This window comes from Ambystoma mexicanum, chromosome 5q (genome assembly GCF_040938575.1).
Source record: "Ambystoma mexicanum isolate Mex_15411 chromosome 5q, UKY_AmexF1_1, whole genome shotgun sequence".
NCBI classification, from domain to species: domain Eukaryota; kingdom Metazoa; phylum Chordata; class Amphibia; order Caudata; family Ambystomatidae; genus Ambystoma; species Ambystoma mexicanum.
The window spans coordinates 500,134,719-500,152,762 of record NC_090933.1 but is presented as its reverse complement, the minus strand read 5'-3'; the positions used below and the strand labels follow the sequence as shown (position 1 = coordinate 500,152,762).

General features: G+C 47.8%; 1 protein-coding gene across 4 annotated transcripts in view; it reads left to right on the top strand.

Annotated features, from left to right (window-relative positions):
- Positions 1-18,044, top strand: part of TRAPPC8 (trafficking protein particle complex subunit 8) — a 2,435,788-nt gene that overhangs the window by 483,052 nt on the left and 1,934,692 nt on the right. For all 4 annotated transcript variants that reach the window (XM_069620968.1, XM_069620966.1, XM_069620965.1 and 1 more), the window contains one exon: positions 4,249-4,402. In XM_069620968.1, the coding sequence (XP_069477069.1) occupies positions 4,249-4,402 (154 nt within the window). The remainder of the gene's footprint in view (positions 1-4,248; positions 4,403-18,044) is intronic.

Genomic DNA, 18,044 nt, shown 5'->3' with positions numbered 1-18,044 from the left:
CTTAATAGTGGACTTGGAATATCTACTTCTGTACACGTTCCCACCAGTCCCGGTCATTCCTCATATCATCAGGAGGTTGAGGAAGTTCAGGAAATCCATGATTCCCCAAATACTGCGACCCCCCCTCCCCCACGCCCCACCCAATTGCTGCGGACTGGTTGCCGGATCTTCTAGTGATGGCATCTGCCTTCCGATTCGTCTTCCACAAAGAGAGGAATTGCTTTCGCAAGATGGTGTCGCCTTCATCCAGAAATCAGTAGCCTGAATCTTCACGCCTGGCTTCTGAAAGGGTATGATGCAAAGATTGGGACCTTCCATAAAATGTGATGGAGGTGTTGCTTTTTGTCTAGAAGGCCAGTGACAAAATCCTTGTACCGCTGCCGTTGGAACACATTTTGCAGCTGGTGTAGGAAAAGGGATTATGATCCTTTTGCTTGTAACATCCCTACTGTCTTGTCTTTCCTACTCCATTTTGTCCAACTTGGGCTCCAAGTATTATGAGAAAGAAAAGGAAGCCCCTTCCCCTTCCCCTTCCCCTTCCCCTTCCCCTTCCCCTTCCCCTTCCCCTTCCCCTTCGCCTTCGCCTTCGCCTTCGCCTTTCCCCTCAGGATCACCTGGGTAAGGGGTCTTTGGGGAGGGGGGGGGAGGTGAGGCAACCGATGGTGAGACGTAGTATACCCCATCTTATTTTTGAGTATTCTCCAATATCCCAACTATTCCCCCCCACCCCACACACCTTTCTACATAAATACTGTGCTGAGGGAGACGGAGAGTAAAAAGGCTAACACTTGCATATCTCATTGGACCATGTCCTTTAATCAGGTCAGGCAAAGTCAGGCCCGTGACCATAATCGTATACATCTGATACCCATTAGCTCCCCCACACAGATAAAAGGCGGAACACACTCTGGGCAAGGTGAGACACAAGTAAGAGCAGATCTTCTGGGGCTAAGGCAAACCTACTGGAGCAGGGACCAAAGCGAAGGGTAGGGACACCCTGAAGTTCCCTGTAGGAGGTTGTTGCCTCCGGGAAACTGTTAAGGAGACTCGGAGAAAGCCAAATCGTAGACAAGAAGAAGCCTGCATTGTTTTTCAAGGATGCCAGCGACCCTCCTGGGTGAACGACAGACTTGGGGAGTCGAGGCCAAGCCTGTGGTATCAACCGTGACTCATGAAGCAAAGACCAGAAAGGAATGCACACAAACGGTTAGTTAGCGAAAGACATGAAAAGCCGTTTTGTATCAAGGACAGATTGAAGCCGCAACAGTTTATCTGGCATGCTGATGAGACGCGAAAGAGATCAAATCAGTAATGAACTTTTAAGTTACCGATCACTGTGAAGCCAGTCATACAGAGTAGCGGAGTGGTCCGGCGAAAGGAAATCGCCCACTCGAAAGTCTTGGCAAAATGTTTGATGGCTTGTTATAAATCGTCAAATTGAACTAACTTTGAAATGCGCAATTGTCAAGATTAAGCCTGACGAAAGGGGATGTTAAAAGGTGATTGTTTTAAGAGTAACATTTCTTTGAACTTCTCTGATTGTGGTATGGAACTAACAATAACAAGAGACATTGGGACAAATAACATTAAGGGAGAGCTGAAGTCAAAGTCGAAGATATCCTGCAGTGGTCTGTGGTAAAAGCCTTGCACATTCGAAAGTCTTCGACATCAGTGAACGGTCTGAGCCCGACTGAGGGAGACAAACAGGAAATATGTTAGGGTCAGGGAACCGATAAAGAATGTGAATGAAGCTTGGCGACGGGAACCCCTGCAAGTGCTGTGATTATGAGGTCTGAGCCCGGCTGAGGAAGATCTATGTTGAATCGGGTACTTTTTGGTTGAAAGTTCCGAGCCTGACTGAAGGAGACCTGCGTGAACCTTTGTTGAACTTTGAAAGAACTATTGGAAAGCTGAAATAAGTGACTTTAACGTGGAAGGCCAAGCGGGCCTCAACCCACGTTTTGAACTGCCTTTTTTGACAACCTGAGCCAGTGTGTCATCCTGTTTACGGGAGCCACATTGCTCCATGCTGTCCAACGTGGGGAGGAGAACTGACTCAGCCACCTAGATCCTTTGTTATAACACTGACTTTTCTTTGCATACACATTCCCATCTACGCACTTTTTGTATAAGAGATCGGGCAGGCATTAGGTTTTGTTAATACAGGCTATTTTGATTTGACATAGACTGACGTGGACTTGGTTTCCTTTATTGTTTGATGGTAGAGACTACTCCCATCATAGCTATAGGGCAACATAGGAGTTTTTCCAAACCCCAAGAATCTAATAAAGGTTTTGAAACTTGTAACTTTTGTGTCAGTGTCATACTTGTGATACCATTCCTCCCGTACAGTATCCACAGTAAAAAGATATTTGGCGGCCCTTTCTATTTTTAAACGTTCGCCGGATGAAGGCTCATATTTCAAGATCCTGATTGTTACTCCATTTTTAAGGGATTGACAAATCTTTTTCCCTCCACAGTTCCTTTTATTGTACCAGTGTGTGACCTATATCTGGTATTAAGATGTCTGATGGGCGGTGCCCTTTGAACCCCTGAATTCTTGCCCTCTCAGAATGCTACCCCTTAAAACGGTCTTCTTGACTGCGACAACATCTGCACGCAGGTTGAATGAACTGCAAGCACTGTCGGCCAAACCACAGTTCACAACATTTTTCAAAGACAAGGTGGTGTTTCGGGTGTGCCCATCATTTTTACCAAAAGTAGTATCAGAATTCCATCTAGCACAGAAAATAGCATTTCCTACCTTCTACCCACCACGTCATCCTTCGAAGGAGAGATTACACTGTCTAGACCCCAAAAGGGCTCTACAAATTTACATTTCAAGGATGGCAAAAATCATGCAGGATGACCAGCTGTTTGTAGGCTTCACAGGCCAGTCTAGGGTTCTCGGTCATGAAACAGACTATTTCAAGATGGATTATAGTATGAATTTCAGAATGCTACTATTTAGCCGTATGGATTGAGAGTACATTCTACTCTCGGAGTTGCGAATACTTCAGCTCTTAAGAGGGACCCATGCAGGATATCTGCAAAGCGGCTACTTGGTCATCTTTTCAAACCTTCAGTAAACATTATTGCCCATACTCTGTCAGGTAAGGAGGCCAAATTTGGAAAAGCTGTACTTAAGTATAAATGATTAAGGACATTCTCAGCACACACCTCATTATTCTGACTGCTTTGGGAGTATATTAAAGATGAGGAATACATGGGAGGACACAATGCATTCGAAGAACAAATTACTTACCCCTGGTAATGTTCTTTCGACTGGATGTTCCTTCCATGTATTCATCATTGCCCCTCCCATCCATCCCCTCCTACTTGCCAAAAATTTCCATGATATTACACCTTCCTATTTTGCAATGTGGGAAATGTCTGTGACACCCGCAAAGCATGCAGTCGAAAAACTAGAACGGAGGCAATGGTCGCTGTGTATGCTACTTATTCCAGCGTTGATGTCGAGGACAGGACGGAGGCCGTTGAGGGCCACAACTCGACACCGCACAGCGCACGATACTTGAAATAATGTTTCCGAAAGCAAGCTGCAAGCAGCCTTGAGTATCAAAGAAACGCCGAACCCAGATGAGGAGATGATAGAAGAAATGGAATGTACACATGAGAGTTGGAGGGAGGCGGAGCAATGCTGAATGTTGATTATGAGGAGGGACTATACAATAAGTGACATTTGAATATGAAAATGTGACAATGCAAATAGATACTATGAAGGTATATATGGGATAAAGGATTGACAAATAAAGCTGGGAGAATGGGGATTTGCTGAACCACTGCTCTTTCTGTAGTGTAACTGGTTGAAAACAATAAACAATAAACAGTAAAAAAACGTGGTATGTTGATAATATGGGTGCCTTGCCACAGATGTCTTGTCCTTCTTGACCACTTGGCTAGACCGTCTAGTCCACGGGTCCGCAACCTTTTACTGTCCAGAAGTTTTAGACTACAACTTGACTCAGCCTTAGCCAGGTTAGTGACTGGAGAATGATCATGGGAGCCATAGTTCAAAACATTAAAAGAGCTACGGGTTGTATATCCCTGCTCTATCACAATTTTTCTCCTTTTGTCTAAAAAAGCATGAGGGAAGCTGTGCAAACGGTATGCTGCTGTTCTGTGCCATAATCTTTTGCTCTGCCCCTGGTATCATTGGACACCTTGATTATTAAAATATCTAACATTTGTGAAAGACTTTTTACCGTAAACCTGTTTTCTTTTCAGAGCCGATTCTATTTATGAAGAAATGAAACAGAAATATGGATCTCAGGGCTGCTATATGCTTAAAATAAATTCTCGAACAAACAACCGTGGAACTGATGAACAGATACCAGACCCATGGAGTCAGTATCTTCAGAAGAATAGTATTCAAAATCAGGTACAATGGTTTTAAATTTTTTTGCTGCATTTGAAACATACTGGCATGGTTTGGGGTCGGGAGGGTTTATAGCACAATGGGGCAGGCAGACTGACCATTTTCTTTGTGGCGTAGCATTTTTTATTTACTCAAATAAGGGGCCAGGCCAATATGATGTGTGTTCTTACGTGGGGAGGTTTGAGGCATTTATGTAGACAAACAAGCACATGGTGCCTTACTGTAACATAGCATGTTTTACCTGCATTCATGACAGTCAACATGAAGATTATTCTTACATGGTGGGGTGAGGTTTGGGCAAGCATTTGTGCAACAGCAAAAAGATCCTTTGTTCCTGTGCCAGATTTATTTATTTTTGCAATTAAAGGTAATGCCAACAAGTGAAGGTTGGTACTTGGGGATGATCTATACTGCCAGAACCATCATGAACATGTTTTCTTATGGTATCGTTACTGTGTGTAATTTATCTGGCCATGCAAAGAGTTGGCTGTTAGGACTCTGGAGCCAAGCACAGCCCTCTTGTTTCTACGTTGGTTGAAAGATTTAAATTTTGATTAAAATATCTACTTACAACTTTCATCTAGTGCAGGGCACAGTGTGTCCTTGCAGCCACGTGATAATCCTGTGCATAGCGCATGTGCATTACATGTGTGTTGTGGTCCAGGTTGGCCTGGAGTGTGGTGTGGCCCATGCTTTGTTGCCAAATTTTAGAGATGGGTTCCTGAGAGTGGCATGCAGGGGGCCCACACATTTTGTTCCACCATTAAGTACCACCTTCACACCTTGACGTTACAAACTACCCCAGCTCCATAGCCTTCTTCCACACTTGACGCCCGGACCTAAACTCTTCCTGTATCGCTCTTCATCACTCTTCAACTGCCTTCTCCACCAACACACACTGATTGACCAAGGTCTCTGTGTTTTATGAGGCTTTGTTCCATCTCCCTGAGCTAGGTTGTGCTCTCAGATTGGTGTGCACCCGAGATTGGCCGCTTTTTTTAGGTTCACCTGAAATTACATTGGACTTTAGGGTCCAGAAGAAACTTTCATCTGGTGTCACAGATGACCTCATAAACACACCAACTCTCTAAGACACTTAAAGGGTTTTTACTTTCAAAATAGTTAAGGGCCTTGCAACGGCTGTCCCTCTCGTGTAGTGCGGGACGTTCCCTTCCAATCCCAGGCGTCCTTCATTCTCAGGATTGAAAATTGAGATTGGAAACCCTACTATCTAAAAGCGGTCTTTCTGGTTGTGATGACATAAAGGCAAACTCCTCCTCTGACACCCTCCGGGACCAATTTAGGTGGTCCCTGACCTAAGTTCAACAATGCAGAATAATGTAAGGATTGGTGCCTTCCAGACACCCAGGCCTCACTTTGTACTTTCCTTCTGTGCCTTTATATTCCTTGCCCTATGCCTGTGTTCCTTGTTTGCCTCTTCCAATTCTCCTTTGTACTAATTCACCCCCCCATCTCTCCTCTTCTACCCCTCTGATGTTCCTCTCACGACTACCTGCATCTACCATTCAATCTTACCCTTAAGTACTCTTTCCCTCCTCCACAACAATGCTACTCTTCCCTCTCTACTACTGCTCTCGCCTCTCCATTCCACTCACACGTGTTCCATCCTTCACTCTTCTTTCACTTTCCTAGGCACCTTTCCGTTCACTCCCTAGTTCCTCTAACACACCGTGCACGCACACTCAAACCAAAGTACTACACTCTGCCATTGACCAGTGCCTCGCCTTGCACGCTCCTTCTACACCGTCCTTCCTCCCCTTGCTCTGTTGCTTCACCTTCTCCTCCCTGGACCACTGCAGAATAATTCAAGCCTTCCTGTTTCCTGTCATCCTTTTTTATCTTTGTCCTTCCCCCTCTGTTGGCTCGCTGCCTCACCTGGTTCCCCTTGCAAACCACTGGCTTTCCTTTCCCTAGGAGGTATTACAGGTGATCAAAGGGATGCAAAGGGTTTTAAACCCTGCCCCTTTCTTGTAAGCAGGTCCACTGGCTCTAGTCAATGGTGGCTCATTGTTGCAGAGAGAATCAATTTCAGTGTCTCAGTTCGTGTCAGGGCCTGCCGGTGTGTGTGTGTGTGTGTGTGTGTGTGTGTGTGTGTGGGTGTGGGCTGCTGGTTTAACAGCAGGACCCCTCCCGAACCCTTTCTCAGGTAAGTGTTTTGTCTTTGTGGGTGAGCACTTTGAGATTGCTAGAAACCTGATTGGAACTTTCCACAGTCTTGCGGTTGGTGTCATCATTGTTCGAGACTGGGTTGCATGGGGTGCCAGGATTGCTGGATCAGTGTATGGATTGTTCTGCAGCTGTCTTGCTCTCTCCCGTGGTCTGGCTGCTGACTCGCTGTTCCACTGCCAGACAGGAATAGTAGGCTGTCTTCATGGCTTAACGCCAAGGCCTCTGACCCGTGCTCCGAGCAGGGTCATGCCTCGCCCAGGACCGGCTGCTCCGAGAAGCATTCTTCTAAGTCCTTTGAGTGTACCTCATCCATGGGGGCCCAAGATAAGGCCAAGAGGCACAAGTCTGAGTACACGAAGTTCGCTGCTGAAGCGCGTTCCAAGGCAGATAGGGCGCGATCAGCATCACCTTCTGCCTTCATTGCCAGCTGACAGTCAAGCTCCTCTTCAAGTGGAAGTCATCTACTCCGGCTAAACTATGTGAGAAATCTGAGAAGCTGTGGACGGAGAGGGCTGAACAGCCCAAGCAAGCTCAACCGGCACAGGCTAAGACCTCGTCAGTGACTCTGTCGACGACTGCTACTGCCATGACAGCTAAGGGTGCTGATCCTGCGAGGGTAGCTCCAAAGGCTCAAAGCGTCCCTACCCCCAAGGCGCAATGCTGCCACAGTGACTTTGGCAAAGTCTGCAGGCACACCAGACGGAGTGAAACTGGCTCAGGTCCCGGTTCAAGACCTCCATGGGGGATAAAAGGAGGCGGGCGAGGAGGCCTGAAGCAGCCCTCCCAGGCCGTCACCCAAACCATGGAGGTCTCGTCCACGGACGAAGATCAGGAGTTCTTGCATACAGTCCCCAAGGACGTGAAAGAGGACGAAGGCGATGACAGCACAGGGCCTAGTTTTCCTGTTCTGCCTTATCAGCTGAGGGACATTTCCTTGGATATTCTGCCTACTTGACACAACTAGGTGTCAGAGATTCAGAGGAGGATGCCTCCGGCTCCAGTACCTGTGGTCCCCCAGATCCCCTGATCAGCCTCCAACAAAGCGGAAGAGTCATCCGACGCCCCCATTATAACCTCCTACGCCACATCGGGTCCATTCTTCCCCAGCAGACTCTGGTACGGATACGGCCGCAACGACTGATGACGACCAAGACATGGTCGCAATGGACGGCGAATCGCCACATTTGGATGCTCCACACTGGGTGTCCCCACTGGATGAGGTGGGATCGTTCCACTCCATGATCACCAGGGCCGCTGAGCTATTCCAGCTGGTGCCCGAGGAAACCAAGGAGGGGGGCTTCTTGTATCAAAGGCACGTGGCCAAGAGGAAAATTATCATGGCGGTGCCCTTTCTGGATGATGTTTGGCAAGAGGGCCTGGCCCTCATGAAGAGCCCTTGCACGGCTCCAGCCAAGTCTGATAGGCTGGAGAAGAAATACAGGGTGTCAGACTCCAGAGGTTGCAGACATCGCCGGATTTGGTGTATCGGCAGCCACGAGGAAATGGTCGGCCAACCCTTCCTTGTCGTCTTCTGTCCTTCCAGACAGAGAGGGGAAAAGGATGGACGCTATGGGAAAGAAGGTGATTTATAATGTAGCGTCCAAAATCAAGGGGGCCAACGCACTGCTGATCCTGGTCAGGTATGGCAGGGGGCTGTGGTACAAACTGGGCCCGATTTCTGGAGTTCCTTCCGATGATAAGATGATGGAAGCAATCGCTCTCTTCCAGGAAGGGGAAGTGGCGTCGGATTACGCCATCACAGTGGCATTGGATGTCGCTGACGCAGGGCTCTGCCAAATGGGGAACAGTGTCTGCCTTAATCGCCAAGGTTGGATGAAAGCCACGAATTTCCATCAGGCGGTCCAAGCGAAGGTGCTGGGCATGCCCAACCTTTTTTTACAGAAGGTTCGTCGAGTCCCTTCAGGCCATCAAAACTGATACAGAAATGGCCCGTTCCCTGGGCACTCTCAAGCAGCAACGCTCGTCCTTTCGCTCCTCCAGCGGAAAATAGAGCAGGTCTTCAAAGGGTTTCTCCACATTGTACCGACGGCCTTCCAGATCCTGAAAGCAGGAAGCCTACAGGGGCTTTTCCCAGGCCTACGGTAGCAGAGGACAGCCTTGCCATCGCCCAGAGGGCAGGACGCCGGCACCGAAGCAAGTCTGAATCGACCACGTCGTCGGCCCCCACTCGTGTACACTGGTGGGAGGCCAATTGACTAGGTTTGTCAGCAAGTTGAAAAAGATCACTGACTGGTGGGTGCTGGATGTTCTCCCCCAAAAATACACACTGAAGTTTCAACGCAAGTGTCTGCGGATTCCACCGGTTACCAGTCAGGAGCCGTACATTGAACAACACTACCAGTTCAAGTTCTTCTCATTCTAGGAGGCACAATCCTTCATCACAACCCAGGATCGCTGAACCTAAGGGCTTGGCTCCTGCATGCCTAGAGTTTGGAGAATATGATTTGCCTGCGGACTGCAGGGTGGTCCTCGCCAAGGCCATGGCGTTGTCGACTTGGAAGTGCTACGGTCACAAGTGGAAGTGTTTCGCTACGTGGTGCCGATTTCAGAAGATTTCCCCTCTGAGGTTCACAGCCCTGCAGATTCTTGCATACTTGCTATCCTTGGCCAAGGCCGGTCTGGCGCATGCCTCTATCAAGGTACATCTGTTGGCTCTCCCCCCTTAAACAAGGTCTCCAGGAAGAATTTCACTTTAGTCCCATCGACTCATCAAAGAATTTCTCAATGGACTTTGTCGATCTTTTCCACCGGTGAAGGCTTGTGCCCCGGTGTGGGAACTCAACATGGTTCTGATTAGGCTCATGGGGGTCCCCTATGCATTAGGCCCCTATCAAGTTCCTCTTGTGGAAAATGGCTTTCCTTGTGGCCATCACCTCTGCCAGGAGCGTCCCTCGAGATCCTGGCCCTATCCTGCAAGCAACCATACCTGACTTTCCACAAGTCGAGGGTGGCACTGCGTACTAGCCCCTCTTTCATACTAACGGTTCTGTCAGAATTCCACCTCAACGACCCTTTGCTGTTAACTGTTTTTTTTGCCATTCGATGGACGTTACTCGTGCCCTGAAGTTCTACGTGACACGTGCAGAGAGTTTTCGGAAAACCTCACAACTGTTTGTGAACTTTGGTCCTGTGAACCATGGGAAGGCCTTGTCCATGGCTTCCATTTCAAGGTGGCTCTCCGGCTGCATCACAAACTGTCATCGTTTGGTGAACCGACAGCTGCCCGGCTGTCCGAGAGCCCATGCTACCAGAGCGATCACTGCGACAACAGCGTTCCTGTCTGGTGTCCCCCTGCTGGACATCTGCAGGGGGTAAGATGTTATTACATGGGCAGGCTTTTTTTGTGGCATTTTCTGCCGAAAATATTCGGCCTAAAAAAAAAATATAGGTGGTGGGTGGGTATGGGCATATAAGGGGTAGAGGGGGGTGTGGGGTATAGGGACTACAAAATAGGGAAGGGTGGTTGGGGGAGGGGAGGACCCTCCGCACCCTCAAATAAAACAAATGTGGATTTTTTTGGCCAAACGTTTTTGGCAAAAACTCAGTGAAAAAAGAAATCTGGAGATTTAAGAACGTAAAACCCTGCAGGGCTGCTACATGGAGGTCCATGCACACCTTCATGAAGTTCTACTGCATCGACCGGGATTACAGGGAGGAGACCAGAGTCGGCCAAGCAGTGCTACATAACCCGTTTGCTTGAGGTGAGACTGTTCCGGAGGTAAGAATTAATTGCTTCTGTTGAACCTTGCCACCTCCTGTGGTTATGTAATATTGTACTGTTATGTATTTGTTATTCATGAGCATGTGAATCCATGCCAGACCTCATGCTGGAGAAGGTTTAAGTTATTTACGTGTAACCATTGTTCTCCAGCATGGGTCTAGCATGGATTCACATGCGAACCCTCCCTCTGTCCCCTCTGCGGCTCTTCTTGGTCATACTACCACTTTACGTGCTTACCAAATCTGAAAAGTGCTGCCAGAGGAGGGGTTTAGGGAAAGGATGCCATTGGATGGGGGGGAAGTATGACCCAGAGGACAGTGATTGGTTTAGAGGAGAAATACAGTTTTTAAGTGAAAGTGAGACTTTTTTTTTTCTTTTACCGAAGATTCCCAGCGTGATGACAGGGAATATTCATGAGCGTGTGAATCCAAGCCAGACCCATGCTGGAGAACAACTTACAGGTATGTAACTTAAACGTTCTTAGTTGTGTGAAGCATTTTGTTCAATCACTTTGCCGTTAATCTTTACCCACTGTCGAAGTAAATGTACTTTTCAAATGGATTGTGTCCTCCTACGTATTCCTCATCTTATGATAAATAGTTATCTTTCCAGCTTCGCTGCTTCAGAATAATTTTTTCGGCAGAGGGCGCTGTGCACAAGGTCTTGGCGTCTATGTCCCTTGACGGGCTCTGTACCGCATCAACGTCACCATCAGTATAAATAGCTTGTGCCGTGCCAGTTGGCTTAAGTTCCGATTGCTTCTCTCTCGAACGGCACGCTTCAAAATTTTCTTCTGAAAATGTCATCTTCTTCAACACCTTCAACTCCCAAGACAGGGTTTAAAAAGTGTATCTACTGCGGATCGAAGATGTCGATCACAGATTCTCACCGTGTTTGTCTCTGGTGCCTCGGTTCAAGCCATCGAACCAGCGACACTGCCTCATGTCAGTCGATGACGGAGAAGGCCTTTTGTGAGAGGAAAGGTAAACTGGCGGTGGCGAGGGAAGTTTCTAAAGCTTCGAAGGCTTCGTCTAAAAGACATAAAAAATCGAGTGATTCAAAAGAATCGGATCGTCATAGACACTCTTAAGAGATCTCAATCTCGACATAGATCGAGGCGCTCTTCATCTTTCTCTTCTAAGAGCGTGTAAAGGAGACATAGATCTCCTTCGTCATCTTCCGATTAATCAACCGAATTGGTACGATGCCCGACTAAGTCGGATTCCCCTAGAAAATGGGAAGAATTTCGAAGGAAGATGATGGAGGTCTTTGAGAACGCGGCCTCGACCCCCTCAAAGAAACCTCAGAAGAGCTGGACCTCTGTCGCTCCATCGGACGACATAGGGAAGTCAAGTACTACTGTGGTAAAACCCGGTAGTATGGACGAAACTCGAAAAACTCGAGTCGACGCCAAGTCGTGGAAGACTCATCGAAGGTAGAGTATTTCTCCGACACTATATAAAAAATAGAAGTCGTCGAAAACATCCACAACTTAGTCGACGCCATCGGCGCCGGCAGCTTTGACATCGAAGCCAAAAGCGTCTTCGACGCCTGTGTCGAAGACTTCATCGGTGTCCTCGAAGATTCCTTCGATACCATCGAAGGTAACGTCGATTCCTTCGACGAAACCTCATGAACAAGACAGGAGATTTACTCCTTCACCAAAATCAGACTTTTTTAAGTCTGTCTTCAATTTTTGAAGAAAGTGGCTCTGAAGGAGAGGATGTTTCTCCTTTTGAAGTACAATATGGTACTAGAGAGGTCCCAGAAGAATTTATCGATCCCGAATTGAAAACGAGTGACCTGTGTGACACCCTTCACTCTGCTAGTGGCATTGATACGTCACCTGAGCTAGAGTTTGCCAAACCTGACCCTGCAGAACATGCAGATTTGGGGTACAGGAGTCTAATGAATAGAGTGGGGGAGTACATGGGTTGGGGTAGAGCCTCACCCACTTTTGAACAGGATGATATGACTTACATAATTGTTCGGGGCCCCCAGAAGGATCCAGTTCTCCCCTTCCATAGGGCACTTCAGAGAACAGTGGAAAAGAATTGGGAAGTTCCTGATAATAATGCTGCTGTAAACAGTAATTTTCCTAAAAAATATAGACCGTCTAGTTCTGATCCTGAATATTTAAACAGACATCCCACTCCAGAAAGTCTGGTTATTCAAGCTGCAACTACCTCAAGGCAGACTGCATATTCTACTATCCCCCCGGATAGAGAGGATAAGAAGCTGGATGCTTGGGCCCATAAAGTATTTATTTCGGGTAGCATGGCTCTTAAGTCAACCAATGTCACCCGTATCTTGGCCAGGTTCACCCATACCCTGTGGGACTGCATTTCGGCGGCAGCTGATCATATTCCGGAAGGCGAGGAAAGGGAAGGCTTCCTGAATATTGTCAAAGACGGAAAGGAGGCAATGGGGGAATGTCTCAAGTCTGGACTGGATATTGCTGATAGTATCAGCAGATCCATGGCTGCAAGCATTGTGCTAAGCAGGTTTGCGTGGTTGAGGAAGCCGGGTTTTGCACCAGATGTGCAAGCTAGACTTCTCAACATGCCTTTTGATGGCTTGAGACTGTTTGGTAGTAAGGCTGATGAAAGCCTAGAAAAACTACAGACCTCAAAAGCGGCAGCTAAATCTCTTAGCGCCTCCATGAGACAGCCTCAGAAACCCTAATCGGGCTCATCTTCCTGGAGGGGTCGTCCTTTTCAGTACTACTCCTCTTTTGGTAGAGGAAGAGGACAGGCTATTCAAAGAGGTAAGAGAAATGTCACTTGTGGTGGACGAGGGAAGATTGCAAAGCCAACCTCAGGAACTGCATCTTTGCCCTCGGAAGCTCCAGCAGCCGCCTCAAAATCGCTCTGAGACCTTGTTACACAAAACCCCAGTGGGAGGCAGGATCTCTCAGCATCTGAAGGAATGGCGGGGCATTACCTCAGATGCTTGGGCACTGGAAACAGTAGCTCAAGGTTACTGTCTCCCCTTCCTAAAAAGGCCTCAGGACCATCCACCGGGAACCAACTCTGTCAAAATTCCAGATCCGCTCCTGTTGCAGGAAATTTTAACTCTGCTATAGAACCTACCTGCAGAGAGGAACAAGGGTTGGTACTCCCCATACTTTCTCATCCCAAAGGACGACGGAGGATTGAGACCCATCTTGGACTTAAACTTGAACAAGTTCCTCAGGAAGGACAAGTTCAAGATGGTAACCCTTTCTCAGATCCTTCAGGCTCTCCAACTCCAAGACTGGTTGGTATCATTGGACCTTCAGCATCCTTACTTTCATGTGCCAGTCCATCTCAAGCACAGAAAGTACCTGAGGTTTGCGATTGGCAATTCTCACTATCAGTTTCGAGTTCTGCCATTCGGTTGGACCTCTGCCCCAAGGGTTTTCACCAAATTGATGGCGGTGGTGGCAGCGAGTCTCAGTAGAGGGGGGATTCACATCTACCCCTACCTGGACGATTGGTTGATCAGAGCACGTTCTCCTGAACAAGCTCAGGAACATCTTTCGATTACCTGTCACTTCCTTCACAAACTGGGCTCCCTCAACTTCAGGAAGTCCCACATGATACCATCCCAAAAGCTCCATTTTATCAGAGCAGTTTTGGATACTTCCTCGGGCAAAGCCTCGCCTCCCGAGGTGAGAGCTCTCCACATTCTGCAGATGGTAACAAAGTTCCTAAATGCCCAGCATCTGCCGGCCTTCAATTTTCTGAGATTGCTCGGCGTCATGGCATCCTGCATTTTTCTGGTGCCGGAGGCCCGATTGAGAATGAGATCCCTTCAATGGGCCCTCAGAACTCAGTGGTCCCAGTTCTCGGGGAGTATGTCGGATCTTTTGCAAGTCCCGAGCGCAGTTGCTCAGGATCTGATATGGTGGGCTTCCAACAACAACATCCTCAAGGGAGAATCTTTTTAGCAACCATGGCTGGAGATAACAGTAGTGACGGACACCTCACTCACGGGGTGGGTAGCCCACACCAACGATCTGGCAATCAGCGGTGGTTGGTCTCCATCGGAGTCCAAACTACACATCAACCTATTGGAGCTGAGGGCAATTAGACTAGCGCTGAAGGCATTGCTGCCCTCTGTACAGGGAAAGAATGTCCTGATAATGACGGACAATATGGTGGCCGTGTACTACCTCAACAAGAGAGGAGGTGTAGGGTCACTACCACTGTGCAGAGAGGCAATGCAGCTCTGGTTCTGGGCAATACGAGAAGGAATCTCTCTATCGGCAGTTCACCTAGCCGGAGAGCAGAACATGGCAGCAGACGCTCTGAGCAGGCAGAGCACGGTCTCTAACGATTGGGAACTAGCTCAGGAAGTCCTTCTGGAGATCTTCGCCCTTTGGGGAACCACTCAAGTGGATCTGTTAGCAACCACGGTAAACCGGAAGTGCGAACAATACTGCTCAAGGGAATTTCCTCAGAGGAGCTCTAGGAGACGCGTTTGTGGTGGAGTGGAAGTTCTCACTTCTGTACGTGTTTCCTCCAGTCCCTGTGATTCCTCAAGTAATCGGGAGGTTGAGAAAGTTCAGGAAAAACATGATCCCAATTGCCCTGGATTGGGCCAGGAGGACGTGGTACCCGGACCTTCTGGACATGTCCATCTGCCCTGCAATACGTCTTCCGCAAAGAGAGGATCTTCTCTCGCAAGAGGAAGGTCTGGTTCTCCATCCAGAGGTCAAGACACTCAACCTTCACGCATGGTTTCTGAGAGGTTGAGATACAGGGATTGGGATCTTCCGGATGACGAAATGGAAATTTTGCTTTTGGCCAGAATCAAAATCCTTGTACCGGTGTCGTTGGAACAAGTTCAGTAACTGGTGCAGAGATGAGGATGTGGACCCTTTTCAATGTGGCACTCCAATGGTGCTTTCTTTCCAGATCGGAACAATTAAAGGATATTTGGCTGCACTATCCATTTTTAAGCGCTCCTCGGAAGAGGTTTCTTACTTCAAAATTCCATTGAGAATTCAATTCCTGAAAGTGCTTACTAATGTATACCCTCCAGTTCCTTTTCATGTCCCAACTTGGGATTTAAATCCAGTACTTAAGTTTCTAACTTGTACATATTTGAGCCGCTGCACTCTTGTCCATTGAAGCTTCTAACATTAAAAACTGTCCTTCTTATGGCGTTAAAATCGGCCCGCAGGGTTCGTGAACCGCAGGCGCTCTCATGTAAACCTCCATATACTACTTTTTACAAGGACAAGGTAGTTCTTAAACTTAAACCTTCCTTTTTACCAAAAGTAGTTTCTGACTTCCATTTGTCACAAAAAATCATATTACCAACATTCTATCCTCCTCCTCATTTGGGCAAAGAAGAGGAGAGACTGCATAGACTGCACCCCAAAAGGTCTGTTTTTACATTCCAAGAATGTCAAAATTACGTCAAGATGACCAACTCTTTGTAGGGTATACAGGACATAAATTGGGATTATCTGTGACAAAACTAACCATATCCCGCTGGATCATTCTGGCTATAATTGAATGCTACAGATTGGCGGGAAAGGACCCCCCAGATGGGCTTCGAGCCCATTCCACTAGGGAGATGGCTACTTCTGCGGCTCTGAAGAGGGGAGTCGCTGCAGGAGATATTTTTTCAGCTGCAACATGGGCATCGATGCATACTTTCATCAAGCATTATTGCTTAGATGCTTCCTCCTCCAATGAGTGTTTATTTGCCAAGACGGTACTTCATTCCATCCATGAAAACAGTAACTAGTACTCCCACCTCCAAAATTGCCACTGCTATGGGATGGAGGACATAATCCATTCAAAGAACTTGTTACTTACCAACTGTAACGTTCTTTCGACTGGATGTTCCTCCCACGTATTCCTCATCGGTCCTCCCAATCCTACCCCGCAGTACAGTTTGCGTTTCTTACACTTTCCTCTCACGAAGAGTATCCGTCATGAGGCACGCCTGGGTGTTCCTCCAATATTTCCTCGAAAAAACAGAACTGAAGCCAATGAGCACGGCACAAGCTATTTATACTGATGCTGACGTCGACGAGGTACGGAGCCCGTCGAGGGACATCGACGCCAAGACCTCATGCACAGCGCCTTCTGTCGAAAAAAATAATTCTGAAGCAGCAAAGCTGGAAGGATAACGATTTATCATAAGATGAGGAGTACGTGGGAGGAACATTCAGTCGGAAGAACGTTACAGTTGGTAAGTAACTTGTTCTTTTAACAAGTGCCCTGGCATGGCTTCTACTTCCCTGGGACCACCTCATGCGGGAGAGGTTCTTTGGATTCTCCTAGACTGACTGATGTGGCTCCAAGTCTGTGAGGGCTTCTACCGAGTGCCGCTTGGCCTGTCACTGGACCTTGTTCTGAGGGGGGGCAGAGTTACTTTCGCACCACCCATGGCCCGACCTGAGACTTCCATCGCTCCTATTACCAGGACCAGTCACAAGGGTCCTAATGCTGGAAGGGTAAAACCCTCACGTCCCTGCCACTGCAGGCCTGGTCAAGGAGCACACAATGAAAGATGCTAAGAAAATGGAGCACAAAAAGTGCTCCGCCATGTCCAGGTACCAGACAAACACAATTCCTGAGACAAAGCCTTTGGCTGGTCCGGGCCCTGTGGTAGATCAGAACCAGGAGACTGACAAGGAGCATGTTCTTTGAATTCTTCCTCATTCAACTGAAAAGAGGCCTAACATTTCCCTAAAACTGTAAGCCCTGTTTAAAAGAAATGAGTAAAAGGTACCTGTCAGGTTGTCTTACATAAAGTGTTCGGTCCAGAATTCTATTCTAACCTAGTTTTTCACCCTACCTTTGAAAAGAAAAACACCAACATATCCAATACATACTTTGGGCCGTTGCATAAGGTAAAACAAAGAGGCAGTGTTTGGTTTCAACCATGCACTCTTGTGTCTCTACCATTTGCACGTTTGCCTATGTGCACAGTCCCAATCAGGCAGTTTGTACATCATTCAGTCTCTTCCCCTCTCAAATTGGTTTTCTCAGTCTTTCCCCCTTCATCTTTGCTGTTTCTTCTCAACCTCCTGTCTGGGTCCTTTCAGTCTTTATCCACTCTTGGGTTCCTCTCCTTTCCGTCTCCATCCTGGGGTTTTCCTTTTCCTCCTTCCCCACTCTGGGGCTTCTTGGTTGTCTCCTCACTCTGGGGCGCCTCCCACTCTCATTTCCCACTCTGTGGATTTTTATGTCAATCTCACTCCGGGACTTTTCTTTGTCTCATGTTCTCTCTCCAAGATGGGACTCCTTGATGTTCTCCCCACCTTGGGGTTTCTCTGTGCTCTCCCCGCATTGGGGTTTCTCTGTGCTCTCCCCGCCTTGGGGTTTGCTTCTCTGTGCTCTCCCCGCCTTGGGGTTTGCTTCTCTGTGCTCTCCCCGCCTTGGGGTTTGCTTCTCTGTGCTCTCCCCGCCTTGGGGCTTGCTTCTCTGTGCTCTCCCCACCTCTCTGCTTTCTCTACCCTGCTTTACTGCCCTCCTCCTTGTTTGCCGCAGCCACTGTGTGCCTTTCCGGAGGGGCGTCTGGTCTGTCAGATTCAGAGCAGATTACACAAATTCTCACCTGGTTTCTGCTTTGGACAGTGCTCCGGATTGTGTTTTGGTGTGAGTATTTTACTCCAAATTTTAAAAATTAGAATAAATCCATTTTCAAGAGAGTAAAAGTTAGTTTTCTCCTTCGCAAGAGAGTAAAAAGTGTCTGACAACTATCCAA